General features: G+C 42.1%; 1 protein-coding gene across 4 annotated transcripts in view; it reads right to left on the minus strand.

Annotated features, from left to right (window-relative positions):
• Nucleotides 1-25,196, minus strand: part of LOC126647378 (protein unc-13 homolog B-like) — a 108,031-nt gene that overhangs the window by 20,535 nt on the left and 62,300 nt on the right. For all 4 annotated transcript variants that reach the window (XM_050329564.1, XM_050329566.1, XM_050329563.1 and 1 more), the window contains exons 19-26: nt 20,787-20,913; nt 15,413-15,509; nt 14,480-14,623; nt 14,262-14,339; nt 13,642-13,719; nt 7,136-7,224; nt 3,843-3,995; nt 1,795-1,918 (exon numbers count right to left, since the gene is read on the minus strand). In XM_050329564.1, coding sequence (XP_050185521.1) covers nt 1,795-1,918; nt 3,843-3,995; nt 7,136-7,224; nt 13,642-13,719; nt 14,262-14,339; nt 14,480-14,623; nt 15,413-15,509; nt 20,787-20,913 — 890 coding nt within the window. The remainder of the gene's footprint in view (nt 1-1,794; nt 1,919-3,842; nt 3,996-7,135; nt 7,225-13,641; nt 13,720-14,261; nt 14,340-14,479; nt 14,624-15,412; nt 15,510-20,786; nt 20,914-25,196) is intronic.

Genomic DNA, 25,196 nt, shown 5'->3' on the forward strand with positions numbered 1-25,196 from the left:
TGCCTTGCCTTGCCCTGCCAGCCTTCACTACTGGGAATGATGAAAATCTGGTGGTGACAGAATAAATTGCTATGACCCAGAGAATAGTGGAAGAAGCTCTTTGTCCTTGTAGCTCATCTAGCTTCAACACAGGTTCCCTGCTCGAGGCCTGCAGACAAGGCCATTTGAATCACTGCTTTGTTCACAACTGTCCTTCTGAAACAGCGACTCTCTCCCAGTTTGGACTAGTTCAGCCTCCTTGCTACCATCCAGTGATGACCATTTTGCACTACCTCAGACAACTGAGGATACGCTTCAATTTGCTTCTCAATTTGAAACTGAAGTGATGGCAACAAGAAACTCTTTGTGAAGAACACTCTAAATGGCTTACAGCAACATCCCACAGATTGGAAGAATTGGCTGATAGCACTTATTGCCTCCTTCATGATACAAGCACTGAATCACTCCCCTACTCTGCCTTTGAAATACAAAACTAGCAAGTATAAAGCTCAAGCAGCTCCTCCTTAGTTCTGTCTGAGGCCCTTGATCTCACTGATTCCATTCCAAATGGGTCATGTTAATGCCGCTCTTACATGATGATTTTAGCACCTGTCCCCCGAGACTCCTTATTAAAAGTGATTCAACCGAGAAAAAGAAATTTCATCCTCCTAAATTAATTTTCTTTTTCTTCCTTATAAATTAAAAAGGCAAGCGGAAATTATTGCTCTGAATCCAAGCTCAGAGAAAGCAGTCTTCAGCAAATTGTGCCTTATGCTAATTTTATGGTTGTAGGTATGACAGCACAGTTTTAAAGTTGCCATCATCAAGGCCAGAGACAAGGGCCTTCCCTCTCAGAGCAAGAAACACCTTGTGCAAGAGGCAGGTTTGCATCACTTCCCTAGACACTGAAACCCAAGAAGTCCACTCAAAATACACGAGGGAACTGCTGAATAGTGAAAACCACTATTGTTCTTCCCACCACTGGGAAAAAACATAAATCTGCGTAAATTAGCCACAGACTGGAAGTTTACTCTAACAGAGAGACAAAAAGAAGTTCTGGATCATCTGTAAATAATAAGGTTATAGCCCAAACTTCACAATGCCTCCAACTGACTACATCCCAGAGCAGCTGGGCATGCGTGACTGATATTTAATCAGTTTCTGTGGTTTCTCAAAATTGGGGAAGAGTTAATCTTCCATTGTTAAAATCACTACTACATTCATGACACACATTCATCCAGCAAGTCCACAGAGCTGAACAATTACACAAAAGACTTCCTCTGAAGGAAAACTGTATGGACACACTTCCAACTCCCCAACATCACAGATTTCCTGCCATGCTGACGTTAAAGTCTTCTGGGGAGCAAAACAGGGGATGGCTTCATTAATAATCAAGCTCAAATTAACCATATCTGTACAGAGAGACACTCAAATTAGCCCTGATGATTAGGCAAAAGGGCTTACAGGTGTTGACCTAATGCCATGAACACAACACTAACGGCTCGATAATCCCACATACGCAGACAGCTCTCCTTAGAGGATTGCAAATCCCTAATCAATGACAGTTGATACACTGGATAGGAACTCCTTTTGGATCACGGATTTTTAATTGTTTTTTTTTCTGAGGCTTGCTCTGTATCTTGCAACCCTACTATAAAGAGAGCTGCTCTCTTTCTTTACTAGGTTACAGACATGTTTTTCCAACCTCAAGCAGCCAAATTTACCTGGAGAGATGACTCATTAGGTCAGGGAGATGAATTACACAGGCAATGGCAACGCTTTCTGGTATGAGTCAGGGAGAAGAAAATGCTTTACCGTATGGTCTGTAAGAGGAGGCAGCACAATCAGCTTCTCCATGGTATTCATTACCACCCTCCAGAGCTCTTTCAGCACCCGCTTCAACACTGTCTTTTCACACACTGTTGCAAACAGAGTCAGGCTGTAGGGAGAGAGCAGGAACTAAGTTCAAAGAGTGCAATATACAATAAAAGAGGAGATATGTATAAAAGAACCAGTGCCTTACCCAAAGCAGTTATAATGATTGTTTTAAGGGTTAAAATCTTCCCTTTTTCACAAAGTATAGCCTTTGCTCAACCTTGGAGTTCTAGAACTAGAGATAATGGCCAAAATGGATTTTTGACATTTCTGATCTCAGTGATTTCTATTTATTGACCTGGGGGTTACAGAAGGTATCACTTGGTGACAGGTGGTTGGGAATAACATATATAGTCCAAATAAGAGCAGGTACCATCAAACAGGTTTCCCTTAAAAAGATGTATCAGGTTTATAGAGAATACAGGAAAAATTATAAATATAGAATAATAAGTTTTAACTTCAAGCTGTATTATAAGGATATATGTCGAAAGTCTTAAATTAACACTTCCCAGAGTGTTATGCAGAAATTCCTGTACAGCTTCTGATAGCTGCTCAAGTCTCTAAATCTTTAACCTCTACAACCCCCCTGAAGCATCTCTTGGACTCCTCTATATTTTGTTGTGATTGCATTCAGCACCAATCAACTGCCATATGTTTGTCTGCTCTAACATAAAGACATTCTGCTTTATCTCCCTGGTTTTTCTCCCTTTATTATTGTACAGGCTATCAAAAAAGGCCACAAATCACCAGAATTTCCTTTGTTGGACTTTGGCATTTGCTGATCACACTGGAAGAGCTACAGAACAGGAACTCTGTGGCCAGTAGCAGGGCACAGGTGACAGCTGGCTTTTCTACAGTGTGTAACACCTTCTCCCAATTTCCCTTCTTCCCACAGCTGGTTAGACAGTAAATGAACAAAACTAAACAGGGATAAGATTGATGCGGGGTGGGGGGTGTAAATGCAGTAAGCATCAAAAAATACTCTCCTTCTTCAAAGGAGGAAAGAAAATAATCCAGGCTTGGATTATCATAATCAAAATTACTTGCACCACAGCTGGATGACAAGCCTGTAGCATACCAAGTTCCCAGTGGCACAAAGGAGTCTGGCTTCTCAGGATTCATGAAGGCATGCATGGAAAAAGCTCACACGAGAAAGCTCCTAAATGTAATGACTGCTGCAGAGAGTCACTTAGCACACAATGACCCAAAGCAAAGGTGGGATAACCAACACTAAGAGCAACCAAACTCCCTATATTTTAAACTTGCAAAGCTTCACATCTTTTGCAGCATTTATTATGAAAACTGATGACCGCCCCTTCCAAAATAAAGAACTGCTGTGCATCAGCAGGAGGTTTAGCTTCTACAATGATTAAAAGCTATTTCTCTTTGTAGTTCAAAGCTTGGCTGACAAAAATTATGTCCAGTTAGCCACATTTAGCTGTCCCAGTACAGCTGAATCCTGCTACGTGGTATTAATGGCAACAGTTAATGAAAGCAATGGCTCAAGCTTATGCACATCACATGGTTCGGAAGCTTATTTGCTAGTCAGAACAAACTGGGTATGACCAGAACACACACGCTTAAAACAATTGGGATCCTGAGTAGTACATGTATCAAGTATGCAAGCACTGTTTTCAATGTGTTTGCTAACTGGTTACAGTACAATACCTATAGGAAACATAGCTACAAAATTTAGAATTTCAAACTTCTCCACTACTTGATCAGTAGTGTGTTTTGCTGATTGCTTTAATTGCCAGAGGTAGAAAAAATAATTGAGAGTGCACTGTGGCACTGAATGAGGGCTGAAGAGGCTATCCATGGCTTGTGAGAAGCAGATATGAGAAGAAAAGCTATTAATTCTTCTTGAAAATTTGGAGACCAGAAATCTCAATAACAATCCAGGAATACAGAGCTATTTTCCTCTCTGCCCCATTCCTGTTCCAATCCAATGAACTGTATGTGCAGCATAAATTTGAACACTCCCTTACTTTCCATCCAGGAAATCCATCAATGGCCTCAGGACATTATCTGCATCTTGTGCAACTGTGTTTCTGGCATTAGCAGCAGAATTTGCTGTCCCTTTCACTTGACAGAGGATATCAGACATTTGCTTGACGCACTCATCAATACGAGTCTGAAAGCTGAAGAGATAGGAGAGAGGCAAAAACAGGATTATCAGTGGCAGAGATATAGGGTAAAATATTGCAAATTCATAAACCATGCACTCAGTTACTCTTCCTTTATGAGACTTGCTGCTCTTTTCTTCACTGCACTTATTTCCAAGGGGCACGCTTTCCAGTTCCTTATGCCCACCACCCACACACAGCTAATCACCTCTGAACACGAGACACAATCACATTTGAGAAGAGTTTGTTCATTCTTCTTGCAGAAAGAAATTACCCTTTCCTGATTTCAAGAAACACTGTTATTCTTAGCTCAAAGCACCCTGCTGTATCCTTTTTCTGCTTTCTCCATTTTTCTGCAATGACACAATGCATGCACAACTCTGAGCACCCAGGAGTCCATCAGCAGAAATCTGGTTATGACCCATCACAGGCTAAGTCTTTAAAATAACAGAGACAGCCTGAAGGCAGGCACCAACTTTAAATCAGTTCAGTGCCATACAGTCCATGCCAGGTGTCAAACTGGGATGTGGGGCTCAGCTGTGCAATGAGCAGTGTCCCTGTAATGAAGTGACACACAAGGCATTAAAGTACAATTACTTTTCCATCTCTTCCTGCTAAGAGGAGGTTCAAAATTAAATAATGCAATGATAAAAAATTATGAATAGATCAGCAGAGCTGATAACAAATCAATTCAGCAAATAAAGGAAAATGCTTTGACATTTAAAAGAACAGTTAGTAACAACAGGCACTACAAGTGACATTTAACTATCCACTAATGGCACAGGGGCTTGAAACCAGGAAGATAAGACACTGGTAGGAGCTAGGGTAAAGTTTTAAGAGCAGGGACGCAAGTCTGGAAATCAGCTTTGCATCTGCCTAAATGACCTGAACTTCTGGTGTGCGAGCCACCCAGGACACCTGTGGGTTGGGTGCTATGGTACAACTGCTCTGCCCTGTGGCTCTCACCTTCTTTCTCCACCTGGTCACCTTTCTCCACTGACACCTCCAGCCTCACAGTCCCTCTTGCTCCCTTCTAGCATGCCTCTCACTGGAACAATTCCAGAGCTTTCCTTCCATGAAGCCTCCCACCTTCCCCATTTCTAGCAGAGAGAGGCTTGCAGCACTCATTTGTGGCTGCATTGTCAGCTTAACCAGAGACTTAAATCACATCAAATGAAAGAGCATAAAAAAATTTCCTGTACTGCTGACAGTCCCTGTTCTGCCACAGGCTCATCCCACCCCACAGTTCTCCCAAACACTGCATCAGCTGCAGGGCCCCGCTTCAAGATGCATTAAACCTCCCAGCCAGGGCTAAAAAATAACAATGCCTTAAAAGATAAAAAAAATTATGAGCTAAAATTTTTACCAACTTTGTGAAAAATAATAAATCAGTTACTGTGGCAACAGGTTCACGTGAATGTAAAGTTTGTGTAGATGTACAGCTTGACAGGAGTCTCTGGCAGCAGCAAGCTAAAAAGTGACCTCACCTGTGCTGTCAGACAGGGCCTGCTACTCCCTAATTCCTGCAGAAATTCCCGTCTTCAATCCTTCAGCCTCTAGGGGCAGAACAACAGCTAGCCTTGCATGAAGTATAAACCCTTCCAAGACTCCTGTTCGCTATGATACCTCTTAAAGCAGAAAGTACTTCTATGTCCAGACAAAATCCTCTCTCAGCTCAAAGGTGACGAGAGTCCCTGGACATGTGCTGCCTGATCAGCAAATACAGTTATATTACGTAGATGAAGAGGAGTTAAAATCTGCAGCATCAGATGTTCACAGTGTTGTAGGAGCAACTGCTTACAGACTCTGCACAGAATATTGCAGATATCTGTCTTATCTTCTAAGTTTACATCCTTTAGAAGATTCTGCTTATACAGTAAAACTGCAGCTCTGCTTTTCACTCCCTGTTACTGTTAAGGAATGAACAAAGCATCTGAGCCATCTGACTGGCTAAATTTCCCTCTGGCTTATCTCTCTAAAACACTTCCCAGTAGGTATGCTGAAACTGGATAATCTCTTTAAACCATATTTGCAAATGTCAAGATTGTACCTTAATTATTTTGTAGCAGCAACACCATGGAGACAATATTCAGATTAAAAAAAATAAAAACTCACCCTCCTAATTATGATTTCTCACTCACCCTTCATCTAGTTATGAACCTTATTGATTAATTTTGGTTACAGTTTGAGCCTCTCTATTTCTTGCTACAGCATCCATTACTGGCACTGGGAACTCCTCACTTATCTCCCTGCTTAGCTCCCTGTGCAGAAATCCAAACAGTCATTGACAAATCCCACTATGATTTTTCAGTCATAAATACTGCAAATCTGTAGACCCCAGGAGGCCAAGTTGGTACAATTTGCCTTGCCTTGCCTGTATTCAAGCTACATTGTGGTTTATTCCTGCATTAATCCTGTTATGGAGCCCAATATGAAATGAATGGGGTTTGTAATGAGAAGGGGTTGTTTTTGAAGATCAGTTAGGAGTTCTGCATTTTTAGATTTTCCTTAATTGACAGCTTTTATGGTTTGCTACAAAATTATTGTAAAGCTGAGCACATTTTTATCCTCAGGTAAATGGTAACATGATTCGTAATAAAACTTAATTGCTATCAATTACTCTGGTGATATTTTAGAGAGCTCCTCTTCTTGAAACATTAGAAAACACCATTTGCAGCAGCATTAGAACAAGTCAATCTCAAATTCCAAACCTGTTTCCTTCTTATTCCAATATTCATTTAACAATCAGAAATCAGTCAGCTGTTTCATACATTTAGAGCAAAATGTTTAAACATGAATGTTGTTTCATAAACGCTAAGCTGGAAACTGCTTTCTGAGCAGTAAAGGAGCAGGCAATTCTGTTACTGACAAGCACTGCTTACAAAAAAAAAAATCACTCTATGTAAGTCAAATACATTTCACAGTTGAGAGATCTCCATGTTATATTTTCCAAGCAGAGCAATACAGAAGAGAAGGACTTTAAAAGTATTTCTCACTTCTTTAGATGGTCTCAGTATTTGAAAGGCAATGAATTTAGGACAAAAAAGAAAAATATAATGCAGTTCACAGGAGTTCCTTTTCTCTTCTTAACCTGACTGAATGAGATTAGACAAAAGAAAGGAATGCTTCAAGGACAGGGACCTCCTAATACTCACCTGTTACCAAACACTGCACTCAGCTCATCCAAAACGTTGTTCAGCTTCACCTGGAGCTCTTTGAGATGGTCACTTGCTTCTGCATCCAACTGCAGATGAAAAAGAGCATTTAGTTTGAACCCAGAGGGCAGTCTGCTGTCCTTTGCAGTGTTTCTCTTCACTGTTGAAGGTACACTTAATAAGCAAATGAACTATCCCCACTGGACTCTGCCATCTAGGATGCTCTCCTCCACTGCCTGCTGCTGCTACAAAAGCTGTGAAATTATCAACATCAATTATTTGCCTAAAAAGCAGCAAGTGATTTCCCCAGGCTCCAATACCCTTCAATGCCCTTCCTGAGGTTTGTGAAGTTGAGGAATAAAGTGCATGTGAACTCCCTGTGGCCAAGAGTGTAACTAGGCAGAGAAATCACGTACTGTGCAGTTATCTTCAGCTCATGGGTCATTTCACCCCTCTAAGTTTAGAATGAGACAGGGCTTTTCAGACTGGTTGTTATTTACTTGTGCGTGATCTTGAAAGAAGCTGTTTCACCTTCCACCCTGCTGCCAAATATTCCAGCTGAAGACTGACCCAGCCCCTGCTCTCAGAAGGTTGGACCCCAGAGATCTTGAAAATCTGGTGACAGTATAATGGCAGGAGCTGTCGTGCACTTATTGCTTTTGGAAAGTATAATCTCAGCTTTAGGTATTGAGCAGATGCAGCTCTACTCACATGGAGCCAGACAGCTTTTTGTATGCAAATGTTCAGAGGAGACTTCAGGAAACAAAAGCAAAAATAAGGTGCCCCAAGCACTACATGAATGCTGTTGACACCTTGGCAGGTTCTGTAAGAAAGCACTTCCTCCATTATTATCAGCACAAAGCCACCTGTTTTTGCATGGAAAAGTGCCCTGTATTCCAGCTCTAGTCATCCCTCCAGCATCAAAAGAACCACTTCTGAGCAACCTACCTGTGTGTACACCTAACAACACATGATGAATGCTTTGGGATCACTTGCTCTGAAAAAGTAACTTGTAAAACAGATTTGCCTTTGTATGCAGGCAGGCAAGATGTTTGTAAAATAAAAAACCTCACAGAAATGCTTGTATTTGGCATTCACAACTTCAGTTCTTACCCCTAAGGCAGAGCGTCTATTTACAGATCTAATGAGCCAGGTACCAGTACAGTGGTATAAATCAGTTTAGATATTTACAGTATATCCATCTATATAGGATTTGAACACAATGGGAGTTCCCATTTCTAAATTCAGTGCCAAAGCCCTTTTCATATTCCTCAGCATCTGTCAGAGAAAGCGAAGCCTTAGGGGATTTGGAATCTGATCTGTTCACTTTCCTGTTGTAAGCTGGCATGGAAAATTGACTCTATTACGCATTTGAACCTGTGCTAATGAAACTCCTGGATCAGAATTTTAAAAGTAATTAAACTAAGAACCAACAACCAAGCAAATGATGATTACTTAGGCCTTATAATTTTAAGCATTGCTACCTCTGATTATTTTTCCTTTATTAAACTGAATTTCTCTTTCTATTAACTTTCTAACACCCTTGCTCTATGACAGCAGAAGGAAGCTAATGTCATGCCAATCAGCATTCATTCCAGCCAAGCTTGTAGGTAACAAAACAAAAACAGCATCTGGTGGTGGTGGCTTCTCTTGCCCCTACATTAATCCTTCCCTCCCACGGCCCAAAGGCACAATGAGTCACAAGCTGTCTGGTTTGTTATCTACAATCAATGGCACGGAACTGTCCCATGATTTTGGCCATTTCTGACAGACTTGAGGTAGGAGACCAGTTCAAGATTCATCAAAACATTCCAACTAACTGCTTTTCCAGTTGGAAAAAAAAAAAAAAAAAAAGCCAGAAGAATTTGGCACAAGACATCTGTTCTTCACAATTTGCTTCTTATGAGCTACCAGGTGCACATTCTAGAAGACATCTGAGGTCAGGATGAACAGCTTATTGCCCTGGTTCATGAATTATTTTTCTGTGAGGTGGCATGGAATTACTTTAAGCTTCCCCTTGCTACTGTACTTGTTCACTGCAAACTGATCTTCCTCAGAGCAGAAGAACAGTTGATTGCTGTCCCAGTACTGTGAGAAGAGACAGCAGGAACAGTGCTTTGCCAAGGGGATGAGCTCCATTATCTGTGGTAAGGAACTCTTATTCCTCCAAAGCATCAGCTCACAGCTCCCTGGCTGCATCTGGCAAGACAGCTGCCCAGATTTAACTTAGAGGTGCCCAGCCTCACCCTCAGGAAGCCAAACTGTGCTGGGTAAACATTCTGGTTCAGTGTCCACCAAGTCCTCTGCTATCCTAGAAAAGCTGTTGTCCTCTGAGCAACTGCTACTGAGGAGATGGAGTTCAGATAATACACATTACATAAGTGCTTAGGCTGTGGAATGCTTTGGCTTTGGGAAGCAAATTTCAGGAAATTACCTGAGGATGATTTAAGTCCATTAGGAAGGGGCTGGTAAGTATGTGCGGCTGTTTCAAACACATAAATTAAATGCTAGCTACAAAGTAGTGTAGCATGTGGTGTACCTGCAAACTACTCTTTGCCAATGTGGTGAAGCACTGATAACAGTGCTCAAATGAACCAGCACTGGTATTGCTGCTGCTGCTCAGCAATGAATTCTGAGCATATCAGCTATCATTGATAGCAGGAAATGCTACTTGGACTGCATGATAAATCTGGCTGGTAAAGCAGAAAGCAGTGTTAGGCAGCTGGGTCACTGCCACATGTCACATCCACACCATTTTTGTTGTAAGCTGGACGTGAGCAGGCTTATGATCTCCATTCTGTGAGTGTATCAGAGATAATTCAGAGGAGGAATGAAAAGTTCTCTGTGCAAAAAAAAGGCACAGTACCTACAGTGAGGTGGCTTCTGATCTCTTGAACCAGTGTTTCAATTCCAGTCAAATTTGCGTATTTGAGACTAAATGTGTGATACTGAAAAAACTGAGGTGCAAAGAAGGAAAAGCTAACCCTGAATTTAAATTTCAGGGAGGAAATCAGGGCTCTGTTAATTTTCTGCCAAGATTTGGGACTTGGTACTTCAGAGAACCTGGGCCTCAAAGTCTCATCCAAGCCCATTTAGGGCTGAAATCTCTAGTTGTCTTCTAATCTGAATGGTGGCATTTACAGCACAGGGATATCAACTTGCATTTAGGTTGATCTCCTGCTTCTCTCATGCATAAAACAGAACCCCTGAGTCTAAGAATTTGCTCTGATGGGGTTCCAAGTTATCCAAGAGATGCCATTAGTTCTTCTTTGGTTTCCACACCAACTGGTGAAGTGTGAGTGACCAGAACTGAAAGGCTTCTCTGTAGCTGGTGTAGGTGGAGAGACACGGCTCTTGCCTTTTAAAAGGCTGAAGATGTTAATCAATTCACATCTACAAGGCAGAGACACTGTGAAATCATCAGGTCTGACCTAACCTATCAGCAGGTAAAGAATTATGCCCTGCTAATTTATTTTAGCTTTATGCTAGTTATGGAGTTCCTCTGACTCCAGTTTGAAGCTGCTTATTTTTACTCTGCCTTCCTCTACCAGCCCCTGGGAGCTCCACTCTGCAGAGGTGACTGTGAGCCAGGGAGCTCACCAGGTCCCACCCCCTTTTAAGGACCTGCACTGAATCCAAACAACAGCTGCCAACTTCCCAAATACTAGGGTGGCCTTAGCTATGGCGTGTGGGAAGCTAAAGAGGAGCAAACAGTGGATACCGCAAATCCTCTGAGAACACTGCTATTAAATCTTGGCTGTTTCTAAGCTGCCCTGCAATTTGTTATTCAGGTGGCTAACTTAGGATTTAAAATGTGGGCTAACTCTGGCTAAGCATTAAGAGGAGAGTTTCCTGAAGCTTTAATTGTGCAGATTAGCTTGAAACCAAAGGCATGAAAATTGTGTGATGACAATATGCAGCTACTCAGCAGCTAATTCCTTGAGTTCCCCAGGCAGTGCTTGTCTCTGATACTCACCCCACATGATTGACTTCAGGGAAAAAAAAGGTGTAGAAATGTTTTAAACTAGTCTTTCACAGTACATCTAGACTCCAGCAGTATGCAATGCAGTACCACACTTTTTAATTTCAGTGCCATGAGTTCATTACTTGTAAAAAGCTAAGCAAAATAATGGACTGCAGGCTGAACTCTGCAGGAAAACTGCAGAGGTGGGTGGAAAATGCAGGAGACATTAAGTTTTATTAGATAATGTATGAATAATTAAATAAATGGGCCAAGTTCAGCCAAACACTAGCACTGAATGTTTGTAGCTCACCTTAGCACAGAGCTAAATTATAATCTCCATTCTGCGGTGTATTGGAGATGATTCAGATGAATCAAAGGTTTCAAAAGGTGTTCATCAGTTTTTATCCAGGACTCACCCCCCCAGTTCCACTGTTCATTATGCTTTTAATGCAATCTGCCACTCCATAAACACTGCCTTCCTAAAACATGCTTTAGGGATGTCTGAGAATGCTCCTGAGTCATGGTCATGCTGTTTTGATCCCACGAGATCAACACAGCACAAAAGGGAAATAAAAGTATTAATTATAATTCCCGAAAATAATTTAAGATACTTTTCTCTGTGTATGCACATATGTCTGTGTGTGCATCAATATATTTGCCATGAGTTCTCAAGCATAGACCCAAGAGAATCCCCCCACACAGAGCTCTCTGAAGCTTTGCTGGCTGTTGTCCTTATTGTTTCTGACTAATAATGTTCACAGATCACATGATGTCAACACATTAAACCATTTTTGCCCTGTTTTGTACCTGTGTGATGTATAGATGAATATAAAAGAGATCTCTCACAGAAAGTAAGAACTGTCCTTCCTGAAGGAGGATAAAACCCACAGCTACATTTTCCAAAAAGTCCTGTTTTCAAAGCTGTTGTCTCATCAATTGTTACCCAATAGTCAGGTTCAATCTGCATCAGAAAGACTACTCTACTAGGACAAGACCTTGTTTACTCTAGCAAAACAGAGAACCTGCAGGTTTCAAGTCAAGAAGCAAATGTACTACATAGTCACCAAGCAGGAAACCCCTGGGGACAGCAAATAATGCAGGCACCTAACACAACACGATTTATTTCTGGTGATCAGCAGCAGCCCCATGAAGTGCAGTAAGCATCATTTGAGAAGAAAAGAAAAAATCACTTCCAAAAACCAGCTTCCTAGAGTGTTTGTCACATTTCTTCCTGTGTGTTTTATTGCTCACAGTCTGGATTTCTCTCCCCCTTTTTTCTTTTGATTCCACAGCACAGGGGAAATAGTGGAATTATTACCTGTGTTTTACCTTAATTACACCTCCTGAGGAAGGTTTTAAGGGGCAGAATGCAGAAAAGAAGTCTAGGCAAAGTAGCCAACAGTCTCAAGAAACACCTGTTATTCTCCACTTATTTAATACAGTATCAGGGGATATTTTCAATTTGAACTATAGGGAAACCCTACTTAATGGCTACCGCTACAGAAAATAGTAGCAAATTGCTTCCTTAAGGGAAATTAAATGCACAGGCATTAAAATTTTATAAGCCGCTTCACAAACATTTCATCACAAGTTTACTTTTTTCCCCAAAAATGAGCATTTAGCTACTGCTGCTATTACAGCTGGGACCGTATAATGCTAGCTCTTGATGTAGGGCTCAGAAATTAGTATTGTTGAGGTGACATGTGAAAGAATGACAGCAGTTTTCTTTGCCTCATGGGGTAAATCTATTTGTTGAGATTTTTGCCACTTCATAGAATTCTGCCACTGAGCACAAGAAAGATTTGGAAAAGCAATATAGGCAAAAACTAAGCTGTCCATCAGCAAAGCTGACTCTCCTCTTGGCATACAGGTCATAGCACAGGCTCTATCACAACACAACCAAAGTAAATGCACTTGAAAATAATTTTTTCCTAACATCAGCATCAGCAGGCTTTTCTTCATCTTCCTGAATCTTGAAAAGCAGTGAAAAAAGAAGAGGGAAAAAAAAAGATACATACATTATATTAGAACAGAAAGAGTGATCTGGGGAGAATAAAACATTATTTCTGTAAAAATGACCGTCTCATAAAAAAATAGACACATCTGAGTATCCCTCAAAACATGAGTGCAGAACTCTTATTTGCATATCTGTAATGTATTAGATTTTGGACATTTCATGCTAAAGGTACTGTCCCACAATTGCATGCCATATAAAATGATTCAGCTCTCAACAGTTCTCAGACTTCTCTGTCTTCAGGGTTGAGAAACCACCAGCCACACCCACATCCAGCCCACATGAGCATGACATGCAACCTTCTCTTTCCTTCTCCATGCTATTCTGTGCTTCAAAATATTTGGTCCTGCTTTTTATGACAGATATAGGTGAAAAGTCTTCAGCCACTGCTGCCTCCTCACACTTACAGGGCCAGGTGTCACAAGGCTCTTGTCATGACTGCAGGCCTAAAGAACCATTACAATGCACATACCCCAGTAACAGCAGTGCAGCAGGAATGAGCAACACTCAGTCTCTGGGCTCTCTTACCTCTTTACCACCCATGGCTTCAAACATCTTCTCCAGCTGCACCCGCAGTTGTTGGATGTTATTCATCAGGATGCAGGGCTGCAGGGACAAAAGCAGGTGCCTGTTACTGCTCAGGATGCCAACACATTATCACCAGTGAGAGACCCTGTGCCTCAATACGCTTCCCCAAGTACCACCAGATCCAAGGCAAACAGGAGGTAGGGCATGCACAGATTTCAGCACTCAAACATATATAAAAAAAAAAAAAAAGTCATTTTTTCTTCAGCTTGAAATGGGACAGTCAGTTCCAGAACACCCAGATAGGAGATGTCTGCAAAGTACCAGATCTACAGAGCAATCTGTGCCCACTTTTCTTTTCAATCACCTCTGTAACACACAACTCAGGCAGTGTGGAAGTTAATTTCAAGGCGACCTGACAGCCTCCAAGCCCTGCAGATCATCTTCAGGACCTGTTTTTATTTTAGGGCCAAGCCACAATTCAATCTGCAAAAGCAAATGAATGATGATAACAATGCTAAAAATATTTACACCATCACCACGGCCAGGTGCAATGTGAGATTGGTTTCATCAGGACAATTATGTGATTCTCCAGAGCAAAAGAGAAGCTCAGCACAACTCACCAGTTTCTCCTTGGAACAGTAGGACTCGAAGCTCTTGGAGAGTATGTCAGCATACTGCATCAGCACTTTCCCAATAGTCTGCGAAGACAAGATGTGAGCACTGTTACTTGTCCTCTACGACTGCATAAGAATTCCAGGAAATAAAACAAAAAACCCCCCATCACATTGTTTTACTTCTCACTAAGGAAAGACTAACATCTGGATGTTGAGGGTATTACCTTAGCAAACCTCCTATTATAATGAGCAACAATGACAGGATCTGGGCACTCCAGCTTCTTAATGATCTCAAAGCTCTGATTGAGCTGGGTGAAGACATCCACCACCGAGCAAGAGAACAGAGCATGCTCAGACGTTTGCTGGAACTAAAACAGAAGTACAGAGAGTCATTGTCAAGCAGACAGATCTGAAATACACCCATTTCATGTATGTTTCCATCATCTGTGGCATTGAAGGCAGGACAAATTTATCCAAACCTACATCTTCCTCAGGAATTAATCAAAAAAACTCTCAAAAGGCGTAGAGATGCTAAATAGCCAATTGAATTGGGTTGCAAGTTTACTGTCCTTTACCAGTGATGACATGACAAGCACCAGGGAAGTGCAGCTTGATGTTGAGACTCTTGACGAAATGCATGGTCTGTCAGTTAATGAGGAAAGAAAGAGAGAGTAAAGAGCTCTTTTTAATTGTATATTTTAAAAAATTTAGATATTAAACAAAATGTTTCCATTAGTATCACAGACTACAGTCACTGAATAAACGAGAAAGCTCTTCTCTCCATTGGGAATAGTCAGCAAATTAAGAATAAGATTGGTCTGTCAGTGGATTAAGGTCACATTCTCACTGCATGACTAAGTACATGCAAAGTGCCTCAATTTTCAATTTCAATTACCTCTCCCAAACAGAGAGAGCACCAAGCCACTGGCTGACAGATTAACAGCAGCAGAACAGACATAAATGAATTATATATACCTTGCTATTAGAAAGCTCTCTGTGACCTGTAAAGTCCTAAAATAAATGAGTTTCCCAGTTGTTTGGCAAGCAGAAAGGGCCACATCCTCCATTTGTATGACAGTTGAATTTACAGTGTTTTATTTGGTTCTGTGCACTGAGCGATGTAGGACCAAGTGTTTCACTCAGTGTGACCTACATACCCCATCTTTTTTATCTCTCTCCAGAGCACCATGCAGGAAGTCTAAGGAAACATCTTCATTTTCATCCAGCCACTGCATCACAAATTGCTCAAACCACCTGTGGGAGGGTCAGGAAAGACAGCAAGTTACAGCAGGAAACAGAGCACTCCAACCAGTGCTACAGTTCCAGCAAGCCTTGTGAAGGCTTGCCACTGTTAGATGTCTGAATGCTGCTGTCTGTGCATGTAGTCCAAGTTCCCAAATATACTCGTACCTGTTCTGAAGCAACCAGTGAGCAGGGCCTGTACCATGACTTTGGCTGGACCAGCAGGACACAGCCCAGCTCAGCCTCTGCAGACTGCTGGTCTTGAGTTGTTTTTGTCCTTCTCCCCATCTTTTCTTTTCTTGGTACCTTCCCTTTTTTTCCCCCTGAGAACCACATTTAACTTTGCGTCATCTCAAAGCACTTTGTTGTTTCTTCCCCTTTCACTCAAGTGCCAGACAGCACAAGGGAAACTTCCACACCCACCATCTCTGCATGCCAAAGGGCACCTCTCCTGCTGCCCACTTGGATGTACCAGCTTTCACACGAGAGCTGCAAACAAATATAAAGGGAGGAAAAGAAGCACCTGTTTCCCAGGGCCCTTAAATCACCTCATCTGGAGATACAGATATCTCCCTGGAATACCAGACAGAGGAATCAAGGCTAGAAGTTTTCTCCACTTTAATCCTACTTTCCCTTTCCCCAAGGCTCCCTTAGAACACCCTCCCATTTCCATGGGCTGCTGGTCTCACTGTGAAGATGCCTGAATAAGATCAACCTCAGGTGACATTTGCTAGGGCTTGACAGCCTGTCAGCAGCTCTCCATTGTTTTCTTCTGAAGAAGCACAAACTTAATTCATGTTGAGCACTGGACCAACTGCATTGGTGCAAGAACCCCAAAACAGGGAGTTTCAAGAACAAGGACAAAAAAGTTTGTTGTTCCCCTTCACTTTGGAGGATAAGCTAAATGGTAGAGCAGAATTTAAGAAGCTGCCACTGCTGAATCTGAAACATAAGCAGTTTCTCACATGAGCTGGCGTCTGGAGTTACCTCCTGCGCTGAACAAAAGGCTTCTACGTTATCCCACCTTGTCCAAACAGACAAGGTGAGAGGCAGCTTCAGTGATGGGATCTTACAGCTGGTCCCTCTCTTCTCTGCTCTGTGGGACATCTTCATACAGTACAAAAAGGGGGGGTGTGTTTTGTTGTCTGTGTTTAAGCAATAACATAGCACTTACAGCCTTATTTAAATGTCTGTCTAGAATTTGTTGCATGCAAGTGCCAACATAGCACAGCTGAAGCAAATCTTCATTTCAAATATTACTAAACAGCATTCACAAATAAAAGAAAAAAGTGCCCATGTGTGATTTAGTCCATACAAAAGATTATTATATGAGCTTCAGAGAGTACAGCCTCCTCTAAACAGGCAGCTGTGTTCATAGAGATTGTGCTAATTATGGGCTGAGTTTGCAAAGAACATGAAAGCATGTGCCAGACATGAGAGGGAGATCAAGAGCAAATTCACAGGCAGAGCACACTAGATAGCCTTAAATACTCTCTACACTTTGAAATATAAAGCACATCAATGCTAATATTGGAAATTGTAACTGACACAGTGTTAAAATGCCAACAGAAACCTGTCTATGCAGCCCTATTTATTATAGACAGCAACAGTGGAACACTGTCACAGACATATGGACTTCCTGTATTCTGGAAAAATTCCTTTTGAATGGCACTTCAGGCTCCTAAAAGTCAGCATATGTTGAAGTCTGCTGCAAGTTTCTCAAGCTTTCAACATTTTCTTTTAAACTGCAATAGTGTATTTTAAACAGCTCGAGCCTTAGAAGGGAACTCAGGCATTTTACAAGGAAGCAGCTATATATCTTCCACCTGTTTCACAGTTCCCAGGCTGTGAGCTGTTGACTGCTTCACATGTCATAGGTCAGTGCACAGGGAGGATTACTTGTTGGTGCCAGAAGCCACAGTTTTCACTCTGAGAAGCAGAGCAACTTCTTGATTATCATTCATCATTAGTTACTGCACCACATTCACAAGAAAGAGCCATTTGCTGTTGAGAACAGTCACTGCCCATTTTTATGGCTACCATATGCTGACGTACAAAATCAAGTGCATAGGTATTTTACTGTCTTGCCAAATTGTCTAAATAAAGGTGGCAACAAAAAAGGTACTGCTGGGTGGGGTGAGTATGGTATATCTCCTTCCCCCTCATTAAAAAAAGCATTGCCTTCAGGAAAAAGTTTACTATGAATATTAAGTGAATCGCTTAGGTCAGGTCAGGACATTCTGTAGATACATTTGCAAGGCCAGCCTCAACTTTGCCCTTTATTTCTGGCAGGAAAACACAAGAGATGCAAATAATTCATAAATACTTCCAGTCTATGTGCATATTCAGGACCAAAATATGCTCTGAACTGTAACACAAACCTAGAGTTATCTTAGGCCAAGTACCCCTTACAGTGCCCTATCAGGTCTTGGGGTGCTGAGCAAGTGAGGGGAACTGCAAAGGCAACATATTCTAGAACCATATTCAAAATTATCTAGCACAAAAATGAATAAAAATAATCTGATTTCATGCAGAAATAGCTTCGAAATGTTATATGGCAAATATCTTCTCCCTCGTCTGCTTCAATTATTGATCTAGACGCAAACGCTGTAATGACTCACGCACCAGCACACAAGGCAGTAGCTCACAGTGCTCCTTCAGAGACATTCTGTGCTCACTGGGGTCAGCAGTGACTCCAGACAGCACAGAAAACCCCTCCAAACGAGGTATGCACGGAACACACTTCAGTCCTGCCTGTTGGGAAAGGGAGCAGCACTTTGGGATTAAATGGAAGTTTACCTCTGCTGGCTGCATGACAGAGAGGTAACACAAAAGGCTACCATTTCAGCTTGGCCATGAGCATGGCTCCTGCAGTGTCACACTTTACAGGTGAATTCATCTTGTGCATTTGCTGTGGGTATCCAGTGAACAACCTGTGGGCCTTGGCAAGTGCTGAGGCAAGAAGGCAGGCAGGGTTCCAAAGAGTAGAAGAATAAATACTGTGTTTGATGAAGAGAGCCAGGATAAGTCAATAGGATCTCAAGGAAGGAACACCTTCCCCCACCAGGGAGGAGGCAGCTACAATGCTAGCTGCATGCTAACATCAGTATTAAAACAAAACATAGAACACTTACTTTACACATCTAAAAAGCTAGGTCAGCTGGCAGCTAAAAGCTGAAGAGAGGAAGTTTTGAAGTCTCACTCCCAGATACATAGCTATTTCCGTTTCATAAACTGCTGCCAATTTTCAGAAAATAAAGGAAGTATAAACACTTCAGCTTCAATACTTTGGAGCCTTCACTTTGTTCAATTATATCTCAAGGCTATCAGAAACATGGTTTCTCATAGTTTCAACATGAAAAGCGAGTCTGTGGATAACCTCTTGTCTGACAAGAAGTCAAGCAACCCAACTGTTGTCTGGACAGCAGCAATTTAGTTTCACCTAAAGAGTTTACTGATGTGCAAACCTGATGTGTGGACTCCTTTGTTTAAGGAAGTTTCAAGACTAAAAGTGCTTGTGATGAAGCGAATCAAAGGACAAGAGCACATAGCTGTAATTGATATCAAAGGGATATTTCATGACAGGTGAAGGTTATGGTTGAAATAAACATCACCTATGTGTGACAATGTGCCTATTGTACTAAAATAAAAGAGTGAAGTAACAAAGCCATCGGCTGCAAATGCACATGAGCACTGAAGCCCTACCACAAAGGCCAACAGAGCAGAACAGACTGCAGAAGTCTGCAGAACAAAACTGAGCGTCATTATCCTGATTACACAGGAGAAAAAGAGAGATTAAGAATGTCTGATGGCTTGCCTGAGACTGCCCCGACTCAGAGGCACAGCAAAGAGAACAGGGCTTCTGAGACTGCCATTCCAGCACCCTGTTCACTGAGTTTATGCCTCTTGCTGACCTGATTTGTTAATCAAGGCCCACAGCCCATGCCGAGCAATTATGCCAACTGCCTCCGTCTTATTAGTATGCAGCTGGCACCAGGCTTGAGGGACCACATGAACAACAGGATGGGAGGAGAATTCAAAGTGCCAAACTGGAAACACAGTCCAGGCATGATGTGTTTTCCAAGGGGGACATGTGCAAAGTGCTGCATTCGGACAGAAGTGAACAGTCACGTACAGGATGGGAACAGTAGCGTGGCAGGACACAATGATGAGGGTGCCTGTGGGCTGGCCTGTGGCCCACTGGAAGCACCACTAGTCAATGATACCTCTGAATAAAATTTTAAAAAAAAGGGTTGCTGTCAACCCAGAGAGCAGCAGCAACTGTCTGCAAGGCAATGCAAGGCAAGGTCTAGATGAAACATCGATATTTAAGGCTTGGTATCGTATGTTCAGACACAGGCCAGCTGGAAAGAGGTGAGTAAACCTCCCTTACAAGGAAAGCTGGGAAGAAACAAGAACCAGCAGAAGACTGGGAGGAGACACGAGTAGAATATTTTAGTCTTGTAAAGCAAGAACAATTTATTCTCCGTGTTCAGCCTATAACAAGCTCAAATCAAAACAAGAAAGATTTGGAGGGAGAAAAAGGAAAGTATGTTAAACTCCTGAAAACCAATGGAGGGGTAACAGTGACACACAAGAAAAAAGGAGATGTGGTGCAACCACCACTGAAAGCCTCCGAAAACCAGTTAAAATAGTGGTCAGACCCAGGATACCTGCTCTTGCCTTAGGCAAGGAACTCTAGCTACAGCATTATCTCTGCTTTGCTCCCTTTTGGGCTCATAGACCTTCTCCAGGTCTGAAATCTACTGTTGCTCTTTTAAAGTTAAGTAGAAGTTACAAACAACTGCTTCGAGCTCAAGAGCAAAAGCTTATCTGATGTTTACAGCTAAACCACCCAGTCTTTCTAAAAAAGAGAAAACATCTTACAAATCCTGTTGTGTGTACGTATGACATCCACACACACAGACATACAGTATATACACATAAACCTGTGCCTACTAACACAAGAATGTAAGCCTACATCTGCTGTTCAAGAACTGACCAAAGCCCACACTGCAGGCACAGAGGGACTTAGAGACTGTCCATGCCATTGCTAAAGCTTTTGAAATGCTGGGAGATATTGTACAATAAGGGACCGAGTTGGGTCGGGGCAATGGCATAGAACACCACAGGGGACAAACATGCACATAAAAAAGCACAGAAAATCAGGAGTGAAGACATGCTGTATCATGAAGGCAGTCACGGGAGAACCAAATGATCCCTCTACCCTCAAGGTAATGCAAGGAGACAGATAGTGGGGATTTACTAAAGGAGACATAATACACTCACGCTGGATATTCAGGCACTTTTCCCTTGAAGGCAGGCAGATCACGAACATATTCATTGTACAGCCACTTCACTTTGAAGTGTAAATTCATATAGTCCGCGCTTTTACACAGTCTGTGTTTCTCATGCTCTGTAAGGAAGGAAAAATAAGCAGTTAGGCCTGAACTTACCACTATCATTGCCATCAGGCACAGGAAGGTTTTATAAAGTGTATCTGCACTATGCAATGTTTTGAGGATGAAGCATCTACAGAGTCATAAAATCTTCACAACACAGGATTTTGGCAGCAGGCACGGATTCTTGGAGGTTGACCATTGGGGCTCTGGAGTTTATTTCTGTAGCTCTAATTAATACTTCCATTTGTTGAAGATTTTTGGTTGTCAAAGCAATAAAAACAGAGCAATCTCTTATGGTCTTTTCATTTAACATATCGCAGTTGAGATTCCATCATTGCAGAGGAAAAATCATGGCAAGCAAATCTGTTCACTCTTGGATACAAAGGCAATAGCAACATGTTACACTACATCCCATAGGAGACAAGCAGAAAACACCAAGAGTTTGACAATATGAGTCACAAGAAAGTTCAAATGAACTACACAAGAGGTGGAGCCTTCCCTGATCCCTTCTTTTCCAGAAGGCAGCATCTGCTGTTGAGCCTCTTCCTCCCTCCAGGTTTCCTCATGTTTTTGTATCCAGACAATGCTGGGACAATGCAGTTCTTCCCTGTATAATGCACATACCTCCACAGCATGACCCTTCCCACACACCTATGCTGCTGAAGCACTGGCCATACTCAGATCTACATTTCAACTCCTCAAATCACAGCTCCCCTTACTTAACACAAGGAATGTATGCACCATGTCTTCACTCTCAAGGCCCTTCACAGCCTACGTCCACACTACCATCTTCCAGCAATTGACTCCCACCTCTGATCAGCCCACAATCCCTGTTTTTAAACTACTTGTTAAGTTCTCCCAAACGCTTTCTCTCCCAAGCCACCCCTCATGTGCTTACAACAGGCAGCTCCTTCTACTGCACTTCTTTTCTTCAAAATCTCCCTGGAAAAGATTGAAATTAATTCCTTTTTCATGATGCTATGAGGATTCAGCAGCTGGCTTTTGTCTGCACTGTGACCCTGAGTTATCAGGTGATCAATTCTGCACCGCTGCTCCCCAGTGCTGCCTGTCCATATCCATCTCTTTCGTTTGCCAAGCTTCACAGCAGGAATACACTTTGTGCCAAACTTCTTTGTTCACTCTAGCACCACAGCAATCTGCTAGTCCATGACTACAGTGTGAGATATACTAAGACACACATGATTTTAGCTCAGGCTCAGCTTTACACCCTTAGAATTTGACTTTAGGCTTTTCTTCCTATCTTACATATGAGTACCTCATTACTGATGTAACTTTCCATGGGCATCACTGCTGATATGCAGACAGGACTCAGCTATGTTAAAAAGAGGAAGTATTTTTCTTAACTTTGAATGGATTTAATCTAGGACTTCAGTACAGGTATCCAGTAACTGAGTAGATCTGTGCACATGTGAGCAATACATGCTACAGACACTCATAAGTGGAAGACACATCTTCATGATGCAAAATGGCCATAGTTTTCTAATCAGTTACCTGACAGACAAGCTTATCTTACATCATCATCATCATCATCATCATCATCATCATATATTTTCATGTAAATGTGAATTCTTGCAACTAATTCAAAACACTGAGAAACTTCCACATCTCTCTTGAGCTTCACTAATCTGCACAAGAAGAAGGTCCACATCAAGTATGAATTATCCAACTGAAAACACTAAATGCAGAGAAATTTTCATTCAAAATTTTTCCATAAGCCTTGGCAACTGCCAAGCAGTGGAATGCCCAGTATCTGAGAGACACAGTCCCCAGGAGTCATGGTTCAATGGACATATTACATGTAGTATGGTCCATTTCCCTGCAAAGTGAATTTGCTTGTATTGCAGCTGTGGAAAGTACATTCCTTTTTTATGTTATGTATTATATTATGTTATGTTATGTATTGTATTTTTTTTGAGCACTAAGGAGTATACTCAGTGTCTGAACTGCTGACATCTCTCAAGCAACTGCAGAAGAAAATATAAACACTCTCCACAGATCTGGAAACAAACAGAGCAATAACTGTGCCCGCTTCTCTCCCTGTGACTGAGGAAACCAGTGGACAATTATAACCTCATTAACTTGGACATGCGCTGCCTCCAGCTGCTGTTCCCGCATGGGGAAAGTGCTGTTCCTGCAGAGGGAAGGTCTGACTTGGACAAAAAAAGGACTTAAATCAGACTTAGTTCCTCAAAATTAAGCAATGCACTAAAAGCAAGGAATTCAAGCCTTTTTCTGTTTTTTTTTTAGAACATTTAAAACACTTCTAAGTTGCAGAAGACAAAAATGCAAAGCAGCCACGGAAGCTAAGCCCAAGGACGGCTACTAGGACTACCTGGCCATCTAAGTGCTAAAGGAAACACTTGACACTAAGAGCATAAACTATAGGAAAGTAAAAGAAAGAAGGAGAGGTCTTACCACCGTAAAAGAGAACTTTACGTATGCGAAAGAGAGGTGGGGCTTGTGACAGAGAAAAGACAAAAGTGAACTATAACAGCTCAAACATTCTGGAGGACAAAGAAAGCCAACAAAGACTCAAATCCCCCTCATTCCCAACAGCTCACACCATCTGCCTTCCCTCCTTCAATGGACCCCGCACAGTTTTGATAAGCTGCTTCCTTTATAAGGGGAAATGTTTAAGACCACCTGAAGGTGACATGGAAACAAATCAGTCAGGGCATACATTGAAAACCCATTTTAGAAAAAGTGAAGATCCTGGGAGCCATTAAAGTGAAGATCCTGGGAGCCATCAGTCTTAGAACATTTCTGTGCTGCTTTATAACCTGCTGGCTTTTAAAGAGCTTAGCAGCAGCAGCAGCAGCAGAACAGCACAGAGATATTGTCCAGCAACTATTGTGTTTTATCCTGAAAAGACCACAGAGTTCTGTAAGTCTCACACACTTCCTCACCAGATTTCATCTGCAAACAGTCCCCAGTGAAGAAAAGCTTTTAGGGTCACCAAGGCCATATCATTAAGGCATTAATAGGGAACTGCTCCCTAGCAGCACAGTTTCTAGCATCACATCCAGTTCTACTTTTTCAGGCAGAGAACAGTGCTTCCACCACATCCTTCAATTCACAGATTATGCTTCCTGATTGTTAGCCTACTTTTCATGGGTTAATTTCTAGCAAATAATGCCAAATTTCTGCAAAGAAACTCTAATAGGTACCGAGGCTGTTGAAGCATCAACACTTTAGACAGATGGCATCTGTGTGTGCCTCTGATCCCCTTCTCCTTATTAGAAGTGAGAAAGTGGCAGAATGATTTATTTCAATCCTGCCTGCCAAGTCTACTCAGTCTCTCTACCTATCAGAGACGCTTCCAGTTTGCAACTCTCCTAATGCTGATGTGTCCAAACTAAGATAAAATGGTGCTGTCAAGGATGACGTTGATTTTCTATTACTGTCTTTTAAGGCCTTTCTAATAAAGGAAGAGCACAAACCTCTTTGCTCGAGGTGTTTGTGCTTTCTGGGCCACAGAGGACAGTGAGAAACCTATTAACTCTCATTAACCAGTCAGTGTCCCAGAGGTTGTCCCAGCCAGATGACTTGGAAAATCATCATCTACGCTACAGTGATTCCAGGGGAGCATGATCCTGCCAGCCAAGAATGGGACACACGGTCATCTGATCTGTTTTGCTCTTAGGTTGATGGGGAACACAGGACACTTATCAAAGACTAGTCCTGTACTGCCTTCGCCAGTAAACAGCCAAGTGCCAGGTCTGCTGTGAATTGTGCCTTGAGTTATCACTGCTTTGGGGAAGACAGAAAACAAGAGGGTTAGATCCTGGAGCTCCTGCTATCTCTGATGATGAGTCTCCTTAGGAGAGCTGAAGGCGTAAGATCTGTCTGCAGTGCACTTGCCCTTTCAGCAGTCAAACACATGGCTGCCTGATGGCTGCTACCAGTTCCTAAAACACATTTTAGAGAATAGGAGTTTAATTTTTATGACTCAAACATTTCTCACATCAGCAATCTAACTCTACAGAAGGTGCCCAAAGGACACATGGTGCAGCATCCATCCACAGGCTGTCATGAACTCTGGATCTGAAGCCCTTAAGCACTGTATTCTAGGCATAAGTTAGGGTTTATACATTGTCCTGCACAGGCTGCATGGGTGCACATGGGGGTAAACTCCAGCTAGGAAAGGCACGATGGGGAAAAAGGAAAACAACTCACACAGCCTACTACTCTCCATCTCAAACAAACTATCTCCCACCTGAGCCTCCCAACTCTCTTCCACACTGTGTCCTGGAGAGCACTGTGGAAGTATGAGGCT

The sequence above is a fragment of the Myiozetetes cayanensis genome, unplaced genomic scaffold, assembly GCF_022539395.1.
Source record: "Myiozetetes cayanensis isolate MyiCay16 unplaced genomic scaffold, myiCay2020 scf4, whole genome shotgun sequence".
NCBI classification, from domain to species: domain Eukaryota; kingdom Metazoa; phylum Chordata; class Aves; order Passeriformes; family Tyrannidae; genus Myiozetetes; species Myiozetetes cayanensis.